This window comes from Mus caroli, unplaced genomic scaffold (genome assembly GCF_978045245.1).
Source record: "Mus caroli unplaced genomic scaffold, Mus_caroli_1 scaffold_6, whole genome shotgun sequence".
NCBI lineage: Eukaryota > Metazoa > Chordata > Mammalia > Rodentia > Muridae > Mus > Mus caroli.
In genome coordinates this window covers 27522487-27544762 of record NW_028227261.1, presented here as the reverse complement: position 1 = coordinate 27544762, position 22276 = coordinate 27522487, and the positions used below count along the sequence as shown (strand labels likewise).

General features: G+C 49.1%; 1 protein-coding gene across 1 annotated transcript; it reads left to right on the top strand.

Annotated features, from left to right (window-relative positions):
• Positions 1-289: 289 nt before the first annotated feature.
• Positions 290-20550, top strand: Pef1 (penta-EF-hand domain containing 1). Its single transcript, XM_021160158.3, has 5 exons — positions 290-355; positions 13797-14070; positions 17487-17642; positions 18093-18236; positions 19688-20550. The coding sequence occupies exons 1-5, from the start codon at positions 332-334 to the stop codon at positions 19915-19917; spliced, it is 828 nt and encodes a 275-aa protein (XP_021015817.1). The 5' UTR covers positions 290-331; the 3' UTR covers positions 19918-20550.
• The last annotated feature ends 1726 nt before the right edge of the window (positions 20551-22276 follow it).

Sequence of the window (22276 nt, the reverse complement as noted above, 5' to 3'; positions counted from 1 at the left end):
AGGTTATAATATGGCCACCACAGAAACAACTGACCAAGTCTCCCCATTAGATAACTACAGCTGACCAGGCCCGAGGTCCGCTGCAGGTCACGAAAGATAAAAACAAACGAGCCACTACGGCCAACAACACTTCCGGACACTCCTACCCAGTCCTCTGCTCCTCCTGTCCCGCTGTTAGGTACCAGCTCACCGCCTGTGACTTCCGTTTGTTGACCGGAAGATTGACAGCCTGTCCGTCCAATCACAATCGGACCCGCCCCAAAATCCAACCCTGAGAGGCATTGGGTGCAGGAAACTCCGCCTACCACAATTGTGTGACGTCATAACCGCCATGGCCAGCTATCCAGACGGACAGGTGAGTTGTAGTGGCCCCTGCGTCAATATTTGGGCTTGTCTATAGATCCAGTACCGCTCTCCATCCTCGGCTCTTTCAACCCCACTTGATCCGCAGCCTTTTCACGCAGAGGTTCACTTCAACAAGACTCTGTGTGAGCGAGAAACAAGAGGGCCAGTCCGTCGCGCTCGTTTTACGTCACGGAGGACCACTCAAGGGGTTGTTTATATTGCGCAGAACGGCTTTGGGGGTTTTGCACTGAATTGATCCGGGCTGGACCGGACCAGGGTGTTTAACTCAGGTCTCCGTGGGGCGGAGTCCTCTGTGCTCACGAGGCGTTTAGAGCTCTTTTTCCCTTGGAGTCTTTCTGGGCGTAACTTGATAAAAACGAGTTTTCCGACTTACTCAGCACCGTCCTGCGACCGAATAATCTCGGGACAATCAGTGGTAGGAGGTGCCAGAAGTGAGATTACACCCCTCACAGTTGTCCAGCGTCCTTTCACATGTAGGAAAAGTGAAACCCAGAGAAGATACGGAGTTTATCTAAGTTACCAGGTAGTTAGGAGGCAGCAGAGCCAAGGTCAGAACCTGGGTTGTCTGCAACTGCTTCTTCCTTTCTTTCTAGCCTGCCTTGAACCAGCCGGGGACATCATTTCAGTGTGATTTATTTTGTTTCCAGAACTAGGTGACATAGAGGTGCCAAATGCAGTTTTGAGTTAAAAGTGGAGCCAGGTCTTTGCCGCATTAGTTTTAAGTCTTTTTTTTTTTTTTTCTGATCCAGTTTCCTGTCATAAAATGGACCAAGTAGTAAGAGTCCACCCCTCACAGAGTTATTAGGAAGAACGATGTGATTCCTGTAGGCATATGCTATGCTATACGGTAAAGTGTAACATCGCTTTGTAGGAGTTTTCAAAGCAGGCCCCTCACTTCGAAATAATTTGGAGAAAATAATCGCCCTGATCACAGAGTAGTTTAAGGGATTAGTCTAATGTAGGGAAAGTGGAAGGCAAAGTCAAATGGGTTATTACCAAGCTTTGATTGGCCATAGTCACAGACCAAAAGATATTTAAAGGCCTATGCAGTTAATATAGCATTTCTTAACATTTACTTTGTGTGTGTGTTGGGGGTTTGGGAAGAGGGAAGCTACACATGTGCACATGCACAGGAATTATTATTTTTTCTCTATCATGTGGGTCTTGGGGATCAACCTTCTTGGGCCTGGCAGCAAACCCCTTTACCCACTGAGTCATCTTGCTGGCCCCCACACAGCAGTTGGGCCCCTATTGTGCCCATATGAAGACCCTGTAAGCATGCAGGGCTTATTATTTTGACTTACAGCGGAGGAGCAAACCCAGAGAGGCTTAGAGGTCACACATAGCTGGTGAGGGTGAGGCCAGGGTTAGAGCTTTGAATTCCATTTATTGCATACTTGGCAGAAGTGAGTAGAGGCCAGTGTGGGCTCCAAGTAGGAAGAACTACCACAGCTGCGCCTCCCAGACTCCACCCCACTTGCTGGGTTTTGTGAGATGTTAATGGGTGCTCTTGGTAGAGGAGGATCCTGTGGTTAAGCAAGCTTGGGAACTGCTCTGTTAATACAGCGTGGTAATGCTCACTGTAAATCTCCCAGAAAGGGGCTGGAGAGATGGCTTAGCAGTTAAGAGCACCAGCTGCTCTTCCAAAGGTCCTGAGTTCAAATTCCAGCAACCACATGGTGGCTCACAACCATCCCTAACAAGATCTGACACCCTCTTCTGGAGTGTCTAAAAACAGCTACAGTGTACTTGCATATAATAAATAAATAAACAAATAAATAAATAAATATTTAAAAAAAAATCTCCCAGAAAGGCATAGAATGCGTCATAGTCCTAAAAACTTTCTTAACCAGGGACCACCCTACTCCATTTGTTTTGTATTACATCTGCTCATTGTTTTGTGACACGCTGGTGTTCCATGGGAGCTCAGGTTGGGACAGCATTCCCATAGTACATATTTTTAGTGGCTGGTTTGTATCAGAATTACCTGAGAGCTTGTTTAAAGGACAGATTTGGGCCCCATCTAAGACCTGCTCTAAGCGTAGATGGCACAGATCCCACCCCAAAATTGTGAGGGGGGGTGTGTATTTACCTGTGTGGGGGCAGTGAACATCTGTAAACCAAAAGTTGACAATTGAGTGGCTGCCTCAGTTGTTCCCCAACTTATTTTTTGAGGCCATCTCTCACTGAACAGGGAACTCACTGAGCCAGATTATCTAGCCTGTGAGGGATCCTCATTGCCTCTGCCTCCCCGGGCATACTTTGTCCTACCTGGCTGAGGATCCGTGCAAGTAGGTTGTCTTGCTTTCATGGCACACAGTATACCAGTGGATCGATCCTCCTAACCCCAGTAATCTACGTCTTAATACATTTTAGGAATGATTTGTGTACACTCTAAAAGCAGTGACCTGGGCTAGAATCCAGCTCTACCCACTTAAATGTTATATGCCCTTGGCTACATCATGTAAGGGCTCGGGGCTTTAATTCTCTTACCGCAGAAAGGGAGAAGTAGGGCCTGTGGAAAGGGTGCGAAAAGGGTGGAATGCAGCACAGCCTGTAGGGAGCTCTGCAGTTACGGGTGCATAGGGTGTGGTGTGGCGGTGACACTTCCTGCCATTGCTGTGATGGTTACTTTGCCAGGCTGCCTGGGCTTCTGTTGAGGGCAGAATACTGAAAGGGAAGCACTAGAAGGAAATGTCTGGGATAGAAGAAGAAATATCGCTTTTATCCCCACCTTAGAGTTGTCCGCCTCCTCATCCCAGGTGTTCTAAGAAAGGAAAACTGCTTGTTTGAAGTCATGCAATGGCGCAGGCAGTGCTGCCTCCCTTCCACCCACTGGATACTTCCGGAGGATTACAGCCCTTGGTGGGAGTCACAGTTCCTGTAATTTTCCATTACCTCCGGCCCAGGGTGCACAAGCGCTGCCTTGGTATTGAAGTAGCAAAAGTCGAGTGCCGTTTGATTCGCTGGGGGAGCCACCTTGATGGAACTCAGTGCTTAAGCGCTTGGTCTCTGGTTGGCACATCCCTACTCTGCCAACTTGCTTACAGAAATTGGTTGTGAAGACCTGAAGTTTGGTTTCCTGTTTTGTAGAATAGGGTCATAGCAGTGCCTACACCAGACTCAAGTGTGGCATGTAGTAAGCACTCCGCATGGGAGAGGAGCGCAGAGATGTAGACTGTAAGGGTTAAGTGGGAGTGGGTTTAAGGTGTTAGGATAGTCCAGGAGCATAGCCGAGGGGTGGGGCAGGAAGAACCACCAGGAGGTGTAAGCTGGGGGAATAAAAAAGTGATATTCCAGCTAAGGAAATACTGTCACAAAGACCGGGAAGCAAGCAAGAAAGTGCAGTCCATAGTACGTTTTTCTTAGTGGCTTGTTTGTATCAGAATTACCTGAGCACGTGTTTAGAGAATAAGAAAGTCCAATATTTGGGGGGCAGTTTTAAAATTAGTCTAGTTTTAATAATGAGGGGCCAGAGACAAGAAAATGAGACCAGAGATATAAGCAAGGGCCAAATCCCAAAGGGATTTGATGTCATTTTGAGGGGACTGATTTCCTCCTAAGAGTACTGAGGGAGGGGGGAGCTGGTGAAAGGGTTTGTCACATTTGTCCCTCAGAGCTGTAACTATGGGGCCTTGAAAGAAGAGATGGAAATAGGAGGGGGTGAGGCAAGGGGCAGTTTCAAAGCCATAGAAATCCTCTACACGAAAGAATGACGACCTGGTAACGCTGGTGTGACAGGCTGTTGGGAGGAATCGCTGAAGGAACAGATTTACTTTGGGTGACAGAGGAAGGAAGGCAAGGCCCCTGAGAGGTCTCGAAGGCTTTGATTTGGATGACTTGGAGGCAGGAGATGGGAGCAAAGACATATGGTGGGAGGGAAGGTCAGGAGGCTGCTGGGTATGTGGGACTGCAGCTCAGGTCAGGGGAGATGAAGCTGGAAAGAAAGATTTTGGAGTGTCAGCACAGAGATGGTAATTAAAGTCTTGGGACAGTTCTTGGCTCGTTGTTCATTGGTTGCATGTTTCTGTCCTTTAAATATTTTAGAAGGCTCTGCTGGTGATGCCAGACCATTCCTTCTGTCTTCTTGTGGCTGCTTAACCCCTTAGCTCAGGCTTCTTCCTCTCCCATCAGGCACTTGAAAGGTAGCTCTGAGCAGGCTTGCTTTGACAGTGCAGTCTCTTCTCTTCCTCACGAGGAGTCAGTATGGACCTGCTTTGATACCTCTGAGCCTCCCAAGGGCTTGGAGGTAAAAGGAGGAGACCTTGGAGGTAAAATAGTGCAGGAATTTCTGAATCAGGAGGGTCTGAGCGCTCTTGTCACCTGCAGGAGTGCAAATAGAGACTCTGTCAACTGTGAGGTTGAACTGAGCTATCTTGAGGTCTAGGTGCCACAGTAAAAAAAAAAGAGTGTGCACTTAGATTCTCTCCTGTGTCCAGTGGAAAGCCATGAGACCTAACGGGTGTTTGACACAGACATATGCTGGGCCCTCATGTGTGCAGGTGCTATTTTGAGTCCATGTCTCATTTCAGCTGCATGATTTACAATATACAAGACGGTGGGCCTCTTCATTTTCTCGTCTCTAAAGTGGGGATGTGCATTTAGCTTTCAGGATCAAGGAACCAGCAAAAGCTGATTAACTTAAAGCACCTTACAGAGCCTCAAAACCCTGAAAAATACCAAATATAGCTTATTTTGATCAGCTAGGACCTAGAGATAATTTTTCTGTGATGCTCCAGAAACCATGGTTACTGAACTCTTGCCTTCTGCCCTCCACCCCGGTTTGTTTATGGATCTGAAATGCTGCTAGAAAGTGTCTGCAAAGACCTGGGAGGGGAGCACGGAGTCAAAGACCTGCCTCTTGTTTCTGCTTCAGACCTTAACTTGCAATTCAGTGACCCTGGGACCAACCCAGAACCTTACACAAGCTTCCTCCCCAGCCTGTTGTGCCTTCGTTGATGGGATGGCTCTGCCTTGTTCATCATGTGCAAGCTGAACCCTGAGTCATTCTAAACACTTGGCTTTCTTCACCCCACCCGCCCCCATCTCTTGACTAATCCAATTAGTTGCCAAGTCATGTCTAGTCTATCTCTGAAATAGCTTCAGAATCCACCCGTTCTTCCCATCCCTGCGCCTGCTGTCTGGTTCATGCCCTGCCTGCCCAGCACCTGGGCCTTCCCCCAACCCCCACAGCTCATCCTCCAAACCCACATTGGCTAATTCTCCCAACAAGGCTCACAGCACATCCCTCCTCCTTAGGAAACCCTTCTGTGGTGCTCTGCTTTCTCCCGCATAACTCTGCAGAGCAGTGCTTCTCTGTATGTAAGCACTGTATATGGAGACTTACAGGTACCAGGCACTGTGCTGGGCCTGCTCAGATGAGGATGGTGGTGGATGAGGTTGTTGTTGTTGGTGATGATGGTGATGATGATGATGAAAGAAACTCTCTCTGCCTGCCCCTAGGGAACTTCCTGTTGGGGGAGGAGACATTGGACAGGCACAGATAACCCACCCACCAACTGAAAAGCAGCTGGAGTGGTGCTTGACCAGGGAGGGCATGACAGGCCTTCCTTTCTGGGTTCCCTGTGTGCTCTCGCCATTCCCTGACCACACCAGGCTCAGGCATAAGTCTGCTTTGTTGGTCTTCTTGTGGGTATAGTGTCCCTCTCTGCTTCTTTTGGTAGAGAATACCTCTGCATCTTTCAAAGACCGGCATGTCACTACTAGCTTTGACCAAAGCAATTTGGGGGGGAGAGGGATAGATAAATACATAAAAATAAATAAACAGTGTGCATGCTTATTTATTTATTTGGTTTGTGCTCTTCCAAACTTACTTAGGGGTGGGACATGGGACACTCTGGGCCTCCAGAGCCCCTAGCTAGTAGTGCACAGAGGTAGAGCAGGAGAGGAAACGTGGCTAGAAAAGCTGCTGGTCTCTTCCAGGGGACCTAGCTTCTTCACCCGGCTCCACACAGTCTATGTGTGACTTCTCTGAACTCAGGTTTCCTGGTTTCCTCTCCTCTAGAGGGGCACTGTCATTAATAGTCACTGCTTGTCAAGATCTTGTTCCATCAGGCTTCGTGTGACGAGCCTCATTTCATTCCTGTAGCAAACAGTATGAAGTAGGCACTGTTACCTCAGGCTCCTGAGGCTTAGTGAAGGTAAGTGAGCTCCAAGTGCGCTGATACGTTTTCCTGAAAATACCTCTTCATTCAAAGAGATGGAACTTTCTCCAGACCTAGCAGAGAAGTTAATGTGCCTTGAGATCAGTAAAGACCAGGTACTCAATCCGCTGTCTGTCATACTACGTACTCGGCGTGTGTAAGTTTAACCTGCCTGTAAGAGAACAGTGTAACCAACCTTCCCTGCCTTGATTCCTCATGACCCAAGCTAAGCGCAGAGCTTTACGTTTCAGTTATACACTCCCCTGCCCTGACCCAGGACAATGTGTCTGTGTTGTAGTTATTTGCTGGAGCAGCCAATGTCTCTGCAAGGTTGTAAGCACTGTTCTCGGGCAATGAAATAACTTCTTATAAAACCCTGCTAAAGATCTCTGTAAAAAGTGTTCCTTAAGAGCTGCGTGGTGGTGTGTGCCTTTAATCCCAGCACTTGGGAGGCAGAGGCAGGCAGATCTCTGAGTTTGAAGCCAGCCTGGTCTACAGAGAGAGTTCCATCCAAGTCAGCCAGGGCTGCACAGAGAAACCTTGTCTCAAAAACAAAACTAAACAAAACAAAGAAAAACGTCCTTCATTTCCTTCGTGGGCCATTTTTCTGTGCTGTTCAGTAAATAATGAGCAAAGACATTTGTTTGAGTCCAACAGAAGACACCAGGAGTGGTGAAGACACCACAGCCGGGCTTTTTTGTCCCCTCACTCCAACAGGAGTTGCTCCGTTTTTGTTCCTTATTACGTGAGGTGGTGGTGGTGGTGGTGGTGGTGGTGGTGGTTCTGTTGCTTGTTTTGAGGCAAGGTTTTTCTCCCTAGCCCTGGCTGTCCTGGAACTCTCTCTATAGACCAGACTGGCCTTGAACTCACAGAGATCCCATCTCCTGAGTGCTGGGATTGCAGGTGCATGTGGGCCCCCATACCTGACTCCCTACTGTGTTAGTGATGAAGTTTGTGTCCCCAGCGTGATTGATCTAAACTCACATGAGCATCCGAAGAGCCCTAGGAAAAAGAGATTTTTAATTTTGGACATCTTGGTCCCCCAAACAGACAAGGAACAAATGGAATCTCCCCAAAACTCCTTCCTTGTCTACCTGCAGGGTAGAGAAACCCTGAGGACAAGGGAAATAGGATGCCTCAGATTGGCTAGACTGGGAAGCCCCAGGAGCAGGGGCACATACCCACCCACTCTCATTCTTTTTCTCTCAACGCCCAGTGTGGCTCCACTTGTCAGTTAGTCACAAGGAGCCAGCGGGCGCTCCCAAAAGACTGTTGCCTCTGTCTCTTCTCTTTGGCTCTCAGACTGCTCTTACAGTGGGGAATTCTGTCTCCTGAAGCTCACAGGCATACAGAGCAATTGAAAACTGTACTTAAAGGAATTGGAGCTAAAATGTCTTTAAGACAGATTTATAAACTATAAGCTATATTGTCTCTGGTACCCTAACCATAGGACACTCGTATGATTCAAGAGTCTTGGGGAATAATTGGTGACCAATTACATTGCTCTGTACAACCAGCTCAACTGAAACATTTGGTCCTTTGGAACAAGGTTGGGTTCGCCATACAGCTTTCCAAAAGAAAAAGACATGTCCCGGAATGTCTCCTATTGAATCTTTTCCATCTCCACTGCCTCTGCCAACTGGTAACAATAAATTATCCACACCCTTGAAGTGGCCTTCAGGAAGCCTCTAAGGCAGGAGAACAGGTGCCTGCATTTCCAGTCTGGAGTAGGGCCAAGCCCTGCCCATGAGGTGTTATTGCAAATACATATAACTGATACCTTCTGACTGGCAAGTCCTTATAAAAACAATTTTTACCACTGGTCAGTAATGGCTGCGGGAATGACTGAGCAAAACCTGTCCATTGCTGCTTACAACCCAGGGTAGTACGCGCGAGTGCGCGCACACACACACACACACACTGCTACTTATGATCAGTTAATCAGACAAGGAAAGGTTGGACCCCAGGCTCAGCAGCTTTCGAGCCCTGGGCTACTACAATGGCTACAAAGTTCAAAAGTCTACAGAGCCCTTTATAGACCATGTTGGTCACCCACACAGTGAGCTATGGAAAACCAAACAGATAATAAAGATGTTACTGTCATCTTACCTTTCAATTAGCTCACAAAAATGCAAATTCTTACTGCAAAACAAACAAAAGTTCCCTTTCTGGCAGTGGTCCTGTAGCTTTTTCATCCCAGCACTCAGTAGGCAGAGGCAGGCTGATCTCTGTGAGTTTGAGGCCAGCCTGGTCTAGAGAGCTGGTTCTAGGACAGCCAAGGCTACATAAAGAAACTGTCTCAAAAAAAATAAAACAACAAAAAAAAGAACCCCTCTTCTTCATTGTGTACTTGCCAGTCTTTTTTATGGTATACTGATAGAATAAAAGCCCACAAAAGCCTTGGCACAGAGGGGCTGCCGGCTGAGACACTGCAGCAGCCTTTTAGCCCTCTAGGTTTCAAATGTGGAAAAAGAGGTCATTTCCAAAAACAGTGTAAACAAACTTACTGATAACACCAGTGTGGTAAACCTCTCCCTAAAATAGACCCTGATGGGGAAATGGTTGCACTGGGCCAGTCAGTGTCCATCTAGAGGTGATAGTGAAGGCAATCCAGTTTGGGGGACACAAGACTTGAGTGCCAAGGGTGGCTGGATGATACAAGCAGACCCTCTTTGATTCCCAGCCTGTGGTGCCAGTGCCCTCCCCCTGTGCTGCCTCTGTGAGAACAGAGTCTGGAAGCAGTTTCCACACCTTGTGGTGTCTCTGCCACACTCCACCCAGCTCCGTCCCAAACCTAAAACATTAAGAGGTTTAATTACCAAAAGTAATTCTAGATTAGATTTATCTATAGTTAAAGATATAAAATTAGATGTAGTGGGAGAGGTAAAGAGGCACCCACAGATGTGTGAGAATCCCTTCCAGCGAATGTTTGACCTGTCTTTAGATAAATCAGACTGGACTCTAAAAGGAGTTTGGCTTGCCTAGAGCTCTTTCACAAGTCAGATTACAGTTTATTCCCAGCTGCTCCAAGAAATTCCAAATTAACAAAATTGATTGTTATTCTCTACACAACCCCCAGACCCTTGATAATGGTTGCTAAGCCAAGAACCTGATTCCTCAGGGCACCATGGACTCAGTTGGTGTTTGTATGACTGAGTCCCCATGAAGGGCACTAGAGACACAACAGATGGCATTTCTATTATTGCTAAATAATCCTGGCCTTCCAATTGGCACATTCAGTCCCCAGTTTTAGACTTTCAGTGAGTTAAAGACAAAAGTAATAGTTTTCTAAAATCAAGCTGCCATTTTTCATCCCGTTATGTTACCCTTACCTTTCTTCCCTGGGTTGGACACCCCCTTGTCTCAATGGGGTAGTGACAGTTCGGTATCTAAATGTCCTTTGCCCTTGGGGCCATGAGAAATATCTACCCAAACTTTCTTGGATAGAAGTTCCCCCAATTGGCAAAATTAATGGTCAATGAATGGGAACAAACTTAGACAGCTACATCAGCTAATCCAGGAACAACTTCAGACAGACCATATGGAAGTATTATTTAGTGCATGGAATAATCCTGTTTTCTATACTTCCCAAAAGTCTGTTAAATGGAGGCTTTCACATGATCTCTGTGCTGCTAATTCTTGTCTTTATTCCTTGGTGTCACCCCCACTGGAGTTCACTCAGAACTACCATGTTATAGTTACTGATTTAAAATGCTGCTTTTTTTTTTTTTTTTTACTGTTCATGCTGATGATATGAAAATTTTCAGTGCCTACTGTCTGTCATAAGCAAGCACCTATCTATCTCACTCCCAATGAAAAGTACCTTGCCAGCCTCCAGTAGGAGGTATACAATACCTACCATGAATTCACCTTACTGAACAAAACTGGCCTGATGCTTACATATTTCATTATATGGATGATATCCTATTATGCAAAGTCTGGCATGGCTGCAGAAGGGACAATGTGACATGGTTCCTGACCCTGGAGCAGAGCCAACTAGACTTGGGTCTTCTCAAGTTGCTGTAGGAGCAAGGCTTCTTTGCATGACGATGTACACACTTTGCTTCATGTTCCTCCTTTGGGGAATGTTCTCCAGGCCAAGGTTAATGACTCCGCGACAGTCTGAAGCAGCATGATTCTGGGATGTTCCTCAGCTAAATGAATGCTGTGACCTTCAGGATAGTCCTTAAGGCTGTGGGGAAGAACTCTGAAAACATGAGTTCAAGAATATATAAATTAGTGTAAGAACTGTTCTTTACAGGATTTTTTCAATTGTGCAGAATATAAGGATTCAGTGTGAATTGTATGAGGGGCTTCATGGACCTGAAACAGAGAACAGAGGCAGCTGCACTAGAGTCAGTCAGGAAGATGTTAAGGAAGGAGATGTGATTTGGTCAATAGAGGAAAAAAACCTGTGTAATGAGAGAGAAAGGAATAGTTAAAAACAAGGCTCAGATAGATGGTTATATGCTATCAGTGGTAAGATGGTGGTTTTCTCCACAGAAGCCATCAACAACTAAATTTGATCCAGATAGTCTTCTAAGAATTATAAAAAGGAGTCTTAATGTTGCTTGTATCAGCACAAACAACTCACTAAACTAAATAAAAAGTTTATGGTTCAAGTAATAAAAGTGAAGTGAAATGTAGCTGATCCTGTGTTCAAGGAGATAAAGAGATTTAGGAAGTGGTGATCTCAGGGCAAGATCTCACCGAGCTAAGCTTATTGTCTGTGTTTGCTGTTGAATAAGAAATGCTTTGGGCTTTTATTCTGGAATGAACTACAGTCCAGAAACAGAGAGCACACTTGTGGTCCAGATCTTGAAGCTGGAAAACACAGGCTTTTGGTCTGGATCTTAAGGAACAGTGGCCATGAAAGCTTACGCCCAGGCATGGTGCTACACACCTTTAATCCAGGAGACAAAGGCAAGCAGATTCGGGAGTTCAAGGCCAGCCTGGGACAGAGCAGGCTTTAGGTAAAGAAAAGTTTAGGTCCAGGCGTGGTAGTACACGCCCAGCATTCAGGAGACAGAGCCATCCAGATCTCTAAGTTCAAGGTCTGTCTACAGGGCACATTCTAAATCGGCCAAGTTTAGAGACAGTGCAGCTAACTCTCTCACATAAAAACAGTCGCTATGTCTAGACTTGGCAACCATAAACATTGTGTCCAGTGAACCACATAGGACTTGCTGTGTGTAAAAAATATGTACTTGCTGTCTTTTTCTAAGTGTCAAGGGACTAAGGTCATAAAATGCTGATTAGTGGGAGAATCAAAAGAGAACCTGGGACCCGGTAGTGGTGGCGCACGCCTTTAATCCCAGTACTTGGGAGGCAGAAACTGGCGGATTTCTGAGTTCAAGGCCACCCTGGTCTTCACAGTGAGTTCCAAGACAGCCAAGGCTATACAGAGAAACCCTTTCTCGAAAACAGAGAGAGAGAGAGAGAGAAACGAAGAGAGAGAGAGAGAAACGAACCTGGGATAAAAGATAGAACTGATATGCAATTCCTAAGGAAATAGCTTATACAAATAAAAAGACAGGGCTTTGGTCTGCATGAGAGTGGAGAACACTGAGCTGTCAGCCTGCACCCAGCCTTGACTCCAAGCCGTTCTTCTGCCACTCCCTCAGGTCCCTCTCCCAAGTCCAGGCTGGTCCTTGGCACCACTAGTCTACCCAATAGAGATATAAAGATACAAATCTGTTTTTAAAGAATTTACAAACATCAATAGAAACCTTTGTTCATTTACAGTTTGCCCAGCTGAGTTCCGCTAGATGTTCCATGCTAGTTACAGCTAGTGGTTTGAGTCCTGGAACAAAGACAGCTTTCCCGAAGATGCTTAGATTTACCCTTCTCTGTCTATCTATCCTTCAACACTCCTTTTTCCCTTCAGTCATAAAATGTTTTTAGCTATTTTTGGATGATTGTTTCTTTCCAATAAACCTAACTTGTGTTCCCCCAAACCAACAGATAGACTCTTCTTTAAAAAATAAATTATTTATTTATATTTTATGTGCATTGGCATTTTGTCTGTGTGAGGGTGTCAGATCTTAGAATTATAGACAATTGTGAGCTGCCATGTGGGTACTTGGAATTGAACCCATGACCTCTGGAAGAGGCAAGCAGTCAGTGCTCTTAACCACTGAGCCATCTCTTCAGCAGTGACTTTTTTGGTTTTTCAAGACAGAGTTTCTCTGTGTAGCTATGGCTGTCCTGGAACTCACTTTGTAGACCAGGCTGGCCTCGAACTCAGAAATCCTCCTGCCTCTGCCTCCCGAGTGCTGAGATTAAAGGCGTGCGCCACCACGCCGGCTTCCAGCAGTGACTCTTAACAGCACAGACCTAGAGCTATGTCTCACTGGACAAGCCCTTGATACTTTTTATCTTTCTGTATCTCAAAATAATTTCAATTTCTTTCACAAGCCTCAGAAGAAATTATTTGGGGGGGGGGTAGGGTTGGGAGGGACAAAACTCCTTTCATTCCATCCTCTAAGGACTCTGTAGAACTCCATTACTTCCGTGTGTACTTTGTCCAAAAAGTACACAACCTGTTTCTAATACACTGACTGTTCTTCATTAGGGCCTCACAAAAGGCAGAGGGAGAGAGTGGAAGATACATACTTTGGGTTGTATCTTGTTTAACTGCTCCAAGAGGAAGTCATTCCATTCTCCTTCCTTAATGCAGTAGTGACATGAGTCAATGGGGGACAAACCTGAACTGTGGTGTTTGGTCATTGTCCCTACTGCCCTGTGGATAGGCTCTCCGTCTGCCTCAGAGCATGAGGATAGGGAATTCATGCATCGTCAGCGAGTGAAGGCAAGGAGGGGCTGCTGTGCAGGGTCCACGCTATGAGTACATCACTGGTGGCTGATGAGGGCCAGGGCTGTGGGCTGTGAGTTCTGCGGGTAGAGGTGGAAGTCCTGAAGGCTGAGCACTCTGCTTGATTCATTCATCTGTTCAGATAAGTACTACTGAGCATCCATTGTATACTGAAAGCTAGTGATAAAGCCACAAGCCAGGCGTGATCCCAGTCCCTGCAGGAAAGAGGAGTCAGGAGGACAAAATTCCAACCTAGACTCGGTACGACCATGGCATGACTTTGAGTAACTAGTTGCTTCCCTGGAAGCCTCAAGGCCACTTAACCAAAGAGCTGAAAGTCCAACCTCACCTGTAGAGTCAGTTATAAGGATGGCAGTGTGGGTGCTGTGTAGCTGTAAAGTGCTATGCTGTGGTTTCGCTCATCATCCTGCTTGTGTCTGTTCTTCCTGCAGAGTTGCCCAGGAGCTGCAGGACAGGTGCCTGGAGCACCCCCGGGGGGCTATTATCCTGGTCCTCCCCATGGTGGGGGCCAGTATGGCAGTGGCCTGCCCCCAGGTGGTGGTTATGGAGCTCCTGCCCCTGGAGGACCCTATGGATACCCCAGTGCTGGAGGAATCCCCTCTGGAACTCCAAGTGGACCGTATGGCGGTGTACCTCCAGGGGGTCCCTACGGTCAGCTACCTCCAGGGGGTCCCTACGGTACCCAGCCTGGACATTATGGACAGGGTAAGTAGAATCTCCAGTTCCAGAACCCAAGCCTAGAACCTCAGCCCTGGCCTATGCTGTCCACATCCCACCCTTCTCCTTCTTGTAGATGCGCAGGTATCCTGGTCTCTGACACCATAGCCCCTCCCTTCCTGCGCTGTCTCTGCTGACAGAATGAGAAGTTCATCAGTTAGCTTTGTTGGGCTCTCATCTCTAAAGTCCTCTTGGCTTTCAACAAGCATTTTTATTGCTTGCTCACTTTCCCTTGTGTGTCAGCAGCTGAGTTCCTGCCTCAAGTGTCTTCATTCTGGGTGCTGAAGGAGCATTCCATTCTGGGGACATGTTGTCCTTAGGGTAGAGGAAAAGAGTAAGAAGCTAGAAGGGCTGGGTGGTACCTCATAAAGCTCTTCTCAGAAGGACTGATGTCTCATCCACTCGTGTACTTCTCCCTGAAGCGCATCCCACTGTCAAGGCTGACCCCAGGAGGAGATGGTGCACCTCTCATAGGGAGAGTCTTAGGCAGTGGGCGGGGCCGGACAGTGCCTCTGGGAAGGGAGCTCAGCAGATGCCTGGCCACAGCAATGTAGTTTACAAGAGAAGAAACTCCATCACTGAGCAGGGGACTGACCTCAAGGAAAGATGGTGTCATTACCGAAAGCTTGGCTTTAAAGGTCAGACACTTGCTGACCTGACCAGACTGCCTCTTTACACCTCAGTGCCTTCCTCTGTAAAATAGGAACAGTGCCACAACCTCACAGGCTGTAGGGACAGTGCCACAACCTCACAGGCCTTATTAAATGTGAAGCTGCAACTAATAGACAGGGTCTAATAGACAGGTAGCATTCTATGAGAGGACTTGTTATATGGCTGAGCAGTGTTGGCATTTACTGTGATAGGAGCTGCGGCAAACCAGAGGGTGGAAGAGAAGGGAAGGAAGATGCAGGCTGAGGGGAGGTGTGCACAAGACAAGGAGGACAGAGATTGAAGAGCAGAGGGTGGGGGGAAGTGCATTCCTGTCCTTGCTTTCCCGGGACTCACTTTCGTGAGCTCCTTCCCAGACTGGCTATTCTCAGGAGGCTGAGCACCAGCTAGCTGGCCTGGAACCGCCTGGGCCCGTGAGAAGGGGCTCCAGGGAACGTTGTGCTTAGGAAGCAAGCTGCAGCTGAGTGGATGTACGCAGGCAGGTAGCCCCGGGGGAGATGCCCAAACCTCTGGGGTTCTGAGCACTGCCAGCCAGTGGCATTTATCTTCTCAGAGCCAAGCTCTAGCAGTTAGCTTTCAGCTCAGCAGCTCTGCACTGGATTTCTATATCCTACAAAATATTGTGTGTGAGCTCATAGAGTTCTAAAGGAAGAGGAGCCCTGAGTCCGAGGCCTGTCCCCCCAGAGCCCAGGAGTAGCAGGGAGGAAAGGCAGGACATGGGTCACGTGGGTCACATGCTCAGCCTCCCTCTTTGCTGCTTCCTCTCTGTGCCTGCATTGCCCCTCTCCACTGATGCTCCTGATGTGTGCATCACTTGCCTTAGGGTCCTTGGAAGTTCCACCTCCAAGGTGAGGACCACTACTGTGAAGGACAGAGCTGACCATCAGAGATGCTCCTCCGCCTGCTGCAAGATCCCAAAGGGCCTTTCCGGCTTACCCACTGCCGTCAGCCCTCACCTTCCATCCAGCAGATTTCGGAATGCTCTACACACAGCCTGAGCCGTTGCCCCCTTCCCCTCCTCCACAGCTCCTCAGCCCTTCAAACACAGCTGAAATACCCTCCTCCTCCCGGCCCCCATTCCAGCCTGGGCTGTGGACTTTGTTTTGTCTCATGTAATTCATTCCTGCTGCCCTTGGACATGGTTCATGTTATAAATATGAAAGTTGGCATTCAAAGAGATTACTTACTTAACCTGAATTACACAACTAGTAGTCAGGACTTGAACCAACCTACAGCCAAGCTCTTCTGGATGAAATTAGCTGCCAGTGGGGGTGGCTGTCCTTCCCCAGTGACCTGCTTGTTCCAGTTTGGTTTCTTTTGTGATGAACACCATGACCAAAGGCAGCTTAGAGGAAGGAGGGGTTTATTTAGTCCATCATTGACAGGAACCAAGGCAGGAAGCCTAAAGCAGACACTAAGGAGGAGAGCAGCTACTGCCAGACCTTTTGCCCGCCCCATGCTCAGCCTTTCTGTTCAGCACAGGCCCACCCACCCAGGGATGGCACTGCCTATAGCGGGCTTCTATGTCAACTAGCAGTAAGACAGTGTCCCACAGGCAATCTCTTGCCCAAAAACCAGGATCATAAAATGGGCCCAGGACTTCAAGAAACCTGCCGCCCATGGGATTCCAGAAAGTGAGCCCTGGTTTCAGAAAGGCAGGCTGACTTTTCTCCCACCCCGCACTTTCAAAGAAGTTTATCCAGAAAAGAGTTTCTGGACCTGGCTTCACGAGACTCTCCACGGCAAAGCTGATTCTCAGACCCTGTATGGCGGGCACATTTTCCTGGGCCCTCAGATGCTAAGTTGCAGCGTTTGGAGGCACCAGCCTCGCAGGCCACTAAAGTCTGCTCTCGCCACTTGTGGTCACACTAAGTGTCCTTTGTTGTCCTCCACTGATGTGTTTCTTAGCTATGGTCTGGGCAGTCCTCAGTTGAGCCCCTCCTCTACTCAGGTGCCCCAAGTCGACAGCAAGCACTAACCAGTGCACTGTTGTTTTAAGTGGGCGAGCCTGCAGGGCAACTTTTCCTTCTGGTCTCTCCTGGGTCTGCCCTCCACACTGCACATGTCCGTTTCCAATATGAAATGTGAAGAAACCCCTTGTGTGGCCTGCCAACCCTGCTTCACTAAGACAGCCTGACTCTGCTTTTCTTTGTCCTTTAGGCCATTTACAGAGATTTCTTGCTTTATTGGGGGTGGAGTATAAATCGAGTAGAGAAGCTATTGGGATAATACACAAAGTGTTGCAGGCCTCCCTCAGAAGGGCATGGAGGACGGATCGTGAGGCCTTGTGGGTGGGCATCTGAGGTTGCTTTCTGTTGCTGTGGTAAAACTGATTAGGGGGGAAGAGGTTTACTTGAGCTTATAGGCTGCAGTCCATCATTGAGAGAAGTCAGGGCGAGAACTAGGAAGCGGGACCCATGGAAAACAGTTTGCCGGCTCCTTTGCAGGCATACACTTTCTGAATGGCCTTGAATAGCCCAGGACACCTACCCAGGGAATGGTGCCACCCACAGAGTGGGCCTCCTACATCAGTTAACAATCATGACATGCCAGTCTTCCTGGCGCGTCAACCCTTCAGTTGAGCTCCTTTCTCAGTGACTCCAGGCTGTGTCAGGTTGGCGATTAACGCTAACTAGAACATAAGGGGGAACGTGTGACCAGAGGAAGTTCTCAGAGTGGCTCAGCAGCATTGCTTTCCTGGGTCTGACTGCCATGGTTCATGTCCCTTTCTCCAGGTGGTGTCCCCCCGAATGTGGATCCTGAGGCCTACTCCTGGTTCCAGTCAGTGGATGCCGATCACAGTGGCTATATCTCCCTCAAGGAGCTGAAGCAGGCCCTAGTCAACTCCAACTGGTCCTCATTCAATGACGAGACGTGCCTCATGATGATAAGTGAGTTCCACACACAGTTCCTCCAGCGTGCAGGCTTGAGTGGGGTCAACACTGCCTGACAGTTGGCAGAAGTGCGCAAGTACTCAGTCTGAAGAGACCTCTAGCTAAGGAGGATGCGGCTTCAAGATACACTCTCCTTAACTTGGACCATCGTCAAGTTCTAGGTTGCTAAGTTACAGGCTGGTCCAGTTTCCCATTGTGCAGGCAGACACTCCCTCTCCTGGTAAGAGACTATAGGCAAGGGTCAGCATGGACCCAAGCCTTGGAGCTAAGCCACCAGCCCTGCAGAATCTGGATGGGACAGGGATGAGTGGCCAGGGGGAGGGCTGGCACTGCAGTTGGTCCCGTGACTCAGGCTCAGGGCTTTGCTTCAGCCTGGGAGAAGGGCTGCCTCAGTGGTCCCTTGACCCTCAGTCTTGAAGCCTTCCTCCTTCCCCTCCTTCCATTCAGATATGTTTGACAAGACCAAGTCTGGCCGCATTGATGTCGCCGGCTTCTCAGCCTTATGGAAGTTCCTCCAGCAGTGGAGGAACCTCTTTCAGCAGTATGACCGGGACCGCTCGGGCTCCATTAGCTCCACAGAGCTGCAGCAAGGTAAGGGCCCTGTGGGCACTAGCTAGACTCCTTTTCATTTCTTAAAACATCTTGAAGATTTCCCTGTCGGTGCCCCTGCCTGCTTTACCACCCAGTCCACTGTTCTGAACCTGGATGGGGCCTTGAGCCAAGCTCCGGGGTCAGACAACACTGGTCTAAATCAGTGCTGGCCTTCCTGGTGGCAGGACTCCAGACAGTGCTGAGTGGAACAGTCCCTCTGGCATCAGCAAGATGAGACCTTGGAGAGCAGTGCAGCTCTTTCTTGTCTCAGCATGCCGCACGGAAAGAGCTCACTTCTGCTGTCATGTGGCCAGAGGCTGTTTCTCTTCAACTCAGACCCAGAGCCTTCTGAGAGCTTCGGATGGGTGAGAGGACCTGGGGCCATAGTGCCACATCTGGTTCTAATCTGACTCTGGAGGTCAAGCCTGCAGCCTGGGCTAAGGCCAGTAGGTTACAAGGACAGATGGCTAATGTGGCTGTGAGCACCCAGTGAGGAGTTTGATCATCTTAGTGACTGGGAAAGGGCTGCCCAGAGAGTCCAGGTCCTTTGTCATTCAGTCATGCAGTCATTCAGACAAAAGTCTGTGGCTGGGGATGAGCACACCACGCCTGCCCCTGCTGGAAGGGCAGGGTGATCACACTGAACGCTACCTTGCCAGCTTCTTCCATGGATGTTGGAGAAATTATAGCAACAAGGAAATTAGCACTTACTGTCTGCCATGCCCCGGGTCCTGTGATACGCATTGCAGTGGTTCCTGAAATCCATTTTCCCAAGGGCTTGGTCCTGTTTGCCACTCCACAGATTGGTGAAGGATCCTCCTGCTCTCACTTTTACAGGGAGCAAAGCTGAAGCTCCCTTCCTTGCTCGGGCTCACAGTGCAGGCGCTTAGACGGCTTCTGGGCAGGCAAGGAATGTGAAAAGGCAGGCAGGAGGCATCTCAGTGGAGGCAGGAAGTGGCATGCAGACTGTGGCCTCATATGGGGATGTGACTTTTATTTAAAGCAGGACAGTGTGTGAGGCACTGTGCCAAGTGCCATCATGACTGCCTTTAGTCCTTGTCAGAGCACAGGTTAAGCATCATCCCTGCATGAATGGCAGTGAGGGGCAGTGAGGAAGCAGGGGACCGAGAACCGCTGAGGTGCTTGTGCCGAGCTGCTCCCTCACCAGGTGGTTAGTGGTACACGCTTCCTTCTCTAGCACTCCTGCAGCAGATGGTCACAGGTAGACCACTGGCTTCTCTGGCATCTCATGAGCCTTGATAGTGAAGAGATGGGAGGCAGGGCACACCCAAAGAAATCTCCTGTGCTCCTGATGTCTGACTGGCTCCCCAAGACTTCTCTGTCTCATGGTTCTGAGCTGATCCCTCAGGTCCCCTGATCTGCTGTGATCTAGTTCTCCCGTTCCTACGAAGTGCTCACATCAGGTCTCTTCCTGTGCCCTTCCCCTCCAGCGCTCTCCCAGATGGGCTACAACCTGAGCCCTCAGTTCACGCAGCTCCTAGTTTCCCGGTACTGCGCGCGCTCTGCTATTCCCGCCATGCAGCTTGACTGCTTCATCAAGGTGTGTACCCAGCTGCAGGTGTTGACTGAGGCTTTCCGGGAGAAGGATACCGCTGTACAGGGCAACATCCGGCTCAGCTTTGAGGACTTTGTCACCATGACGGCTTCAAGGATGCTATGACCCAGCCTCCCTAAAGGGAGTGGAGCACACCAGGGGATGTGGGCCCCTCCTTTCCTCCTCTCCTAGCAAAGAGTGTTTCCTAGCCTGAGCTAGGAAGGGCGGAGCTTGACTATCCTGGGCTGTGGAGTGGCCTTGCCTTGGAGTAGGGGCCCTAGAGTAGCAATGGAGTTAGTGTCTGGCCAGCTGTCCTGGCCTCTGGCTTTCCCCCTCTACTCCCTGATGCCAGTGCTAAGTGCTCATTGGCTGGCCTACCTGTCATCCCTCACCGAGACCAGCCCAGGTTCTGCACAGTGGAATCAGACTGAGCGTGAGGGAGATTTGCTGGGACCAGAGCCTGGGGTTCCTCAGCTCCTCAGTCCTTGTATGTTAACTTTAATTTTCCTGAGGCTTTGCCTGCACAAGAAGCTTGGACATTCTGCCATCTCGGCTGTATCTAATGAGGCTCATGACCTCCAAACTCGGACCCCTCACTGGACTGCCACATTCCACCCAGCTTCTCTCCCCAGGAACATTGTCACATCCTACTGCCAACATTGTAATTTGCTTGCCCCCCCCCCAATTTGGGGCCAAAAGTCCAGGAAACTGTAAGTGTCAATAAAAGAAAGACTCTGAAGTCCCATGTTTCCACCATGACTTCTTGACTGTGTGTCCGTGTCCATCCATCCATCCTTCCATCCTCCCATCCACTCCCTCACTATAGAAGCATCAGCTGCTTCCAAGCCATGCGAAAGAAGCTGTGTTAGGGGCCTTAGTGATCGTCTTGTGTGCCAAGATGAAGTCAGGGCCCTGACAGGTTCCTCTGTGACTAGGATCTGTCCAAAAAACTGCCTGTGTTTCTTAAAGTTTTAGGGCTGCCATTCTGGGCTGAAAGCAGCCACCCCAAGACCTCTCACAGTGTGGTCCTTTTATTATCTTAGGCCTGAGTTTTATCTCCCAGACAAACTCCATTTATGAAATCATAACTCTCCCCCTACTTTTATTAAGCACAGACACCAGTACCTGCCAGTTGCATTTCTAGATCAGCATGATACCCAGTCTGCACTGTGTCTGTAATGAGCTGACAGAATTTCAATCAAAAGCTGAAGACACCAGACATTCTAGTTTGCTAGGGGGGGCCTTATCACAGATAATGGTGTGATTATCCTCTGGCTTCAGGAGATGGAGATAAGAGCTCTGGGGCTCAGAGGCCTTCAGCAGGGCGGTCCTCCCTGCAGGGTGGGGGTGGAGAGTGGCTGCGACTGTTTTCCAGGTCACAGGCCAGTAGGCCTGTCAGGCTCAGCCATTTCAGCTCCTCTGGGCCGCTGTGACTCCATAGTCCCAGAATTAATAGTTCAGATCAGATCCTTGAGGCCAGCCCCCTCATTTCTGGAGGGAGCCCTTCTTCAGGCCTCCAAGGACTCCAGCCTCCACTTGCCAACCCCCAGTAACCAAAAGAAAACGGGGGTAGGGCGTTGTAGGTTGCCTGTTTTATCTTCAGCTAGCGCACACGTCTTACTGTTCTAACCTACAGCTTTGGAAACACCATCCACTGGCCCTAGTTCTCTCTCTCGGGCTGGCCAGAACAACTCCCTCCTTTCTGCATGCCATTCTCCTGGACACTTGGGCCTACTACCAAATCTCCCCAACCCCGCCCCAACTTCTCTCAGCCACCAGCTAGCCCCGGGCTTATCTGCCACTCCCCAGCCTGGGTTCTCTTGTCCACCAGCCAGCCCTGAGCTTGCCAGATGCCCATCCCTGAGCATCACTCCTTGGCATCTCAGCTACCTCCCTGAGTGTGCTTCATCTTGGTTTTATTATGTGGTGCCAAGGATGGAACCCAACACCTCATATGTTAGACAAATACTCTACCACCTAGTTACACCTCTAGCCCCCAAACCCATCTTTAAAGTGGTGTCAATCTTGAGAGCTCAGGACCTGTGGGATCCAGGCCTCATGCTTTGTCCCAAACACACTGCACCTCCAGACTTGCCTTATACCTTGATTTGGATCCCAAGACCAGTGGGGACACAGAATGGTCAGGACTGCTCATCCCTGCTGGCCAGCTATGGCTGCTGGGCCGATGAGTCTGTAAAGCAGAGGGGCTACTTAATACACACACCCGATCTGGACAAAAGGACATGCCCACAAGGGGCCATGATGTCTAGGTACTCCTGGGCTGGGACCAAGGCCCTGCCCTACTTCCTGCCGGGTGATCTGTCAGCTGGTGTGCTCACCCCAGTGGCCTCAGCCAGCTGCCCCCTGCTCCTCGAAGCAGAGTGGCACTCCAGAATGAGTCTACCTTCTCCTCTGGCAACAAGTATTGGGGCCTTTTGGGCAGCTTTGTAATCAGCTCAGCGGAAGCCAGGGCATGGCTGGCTAA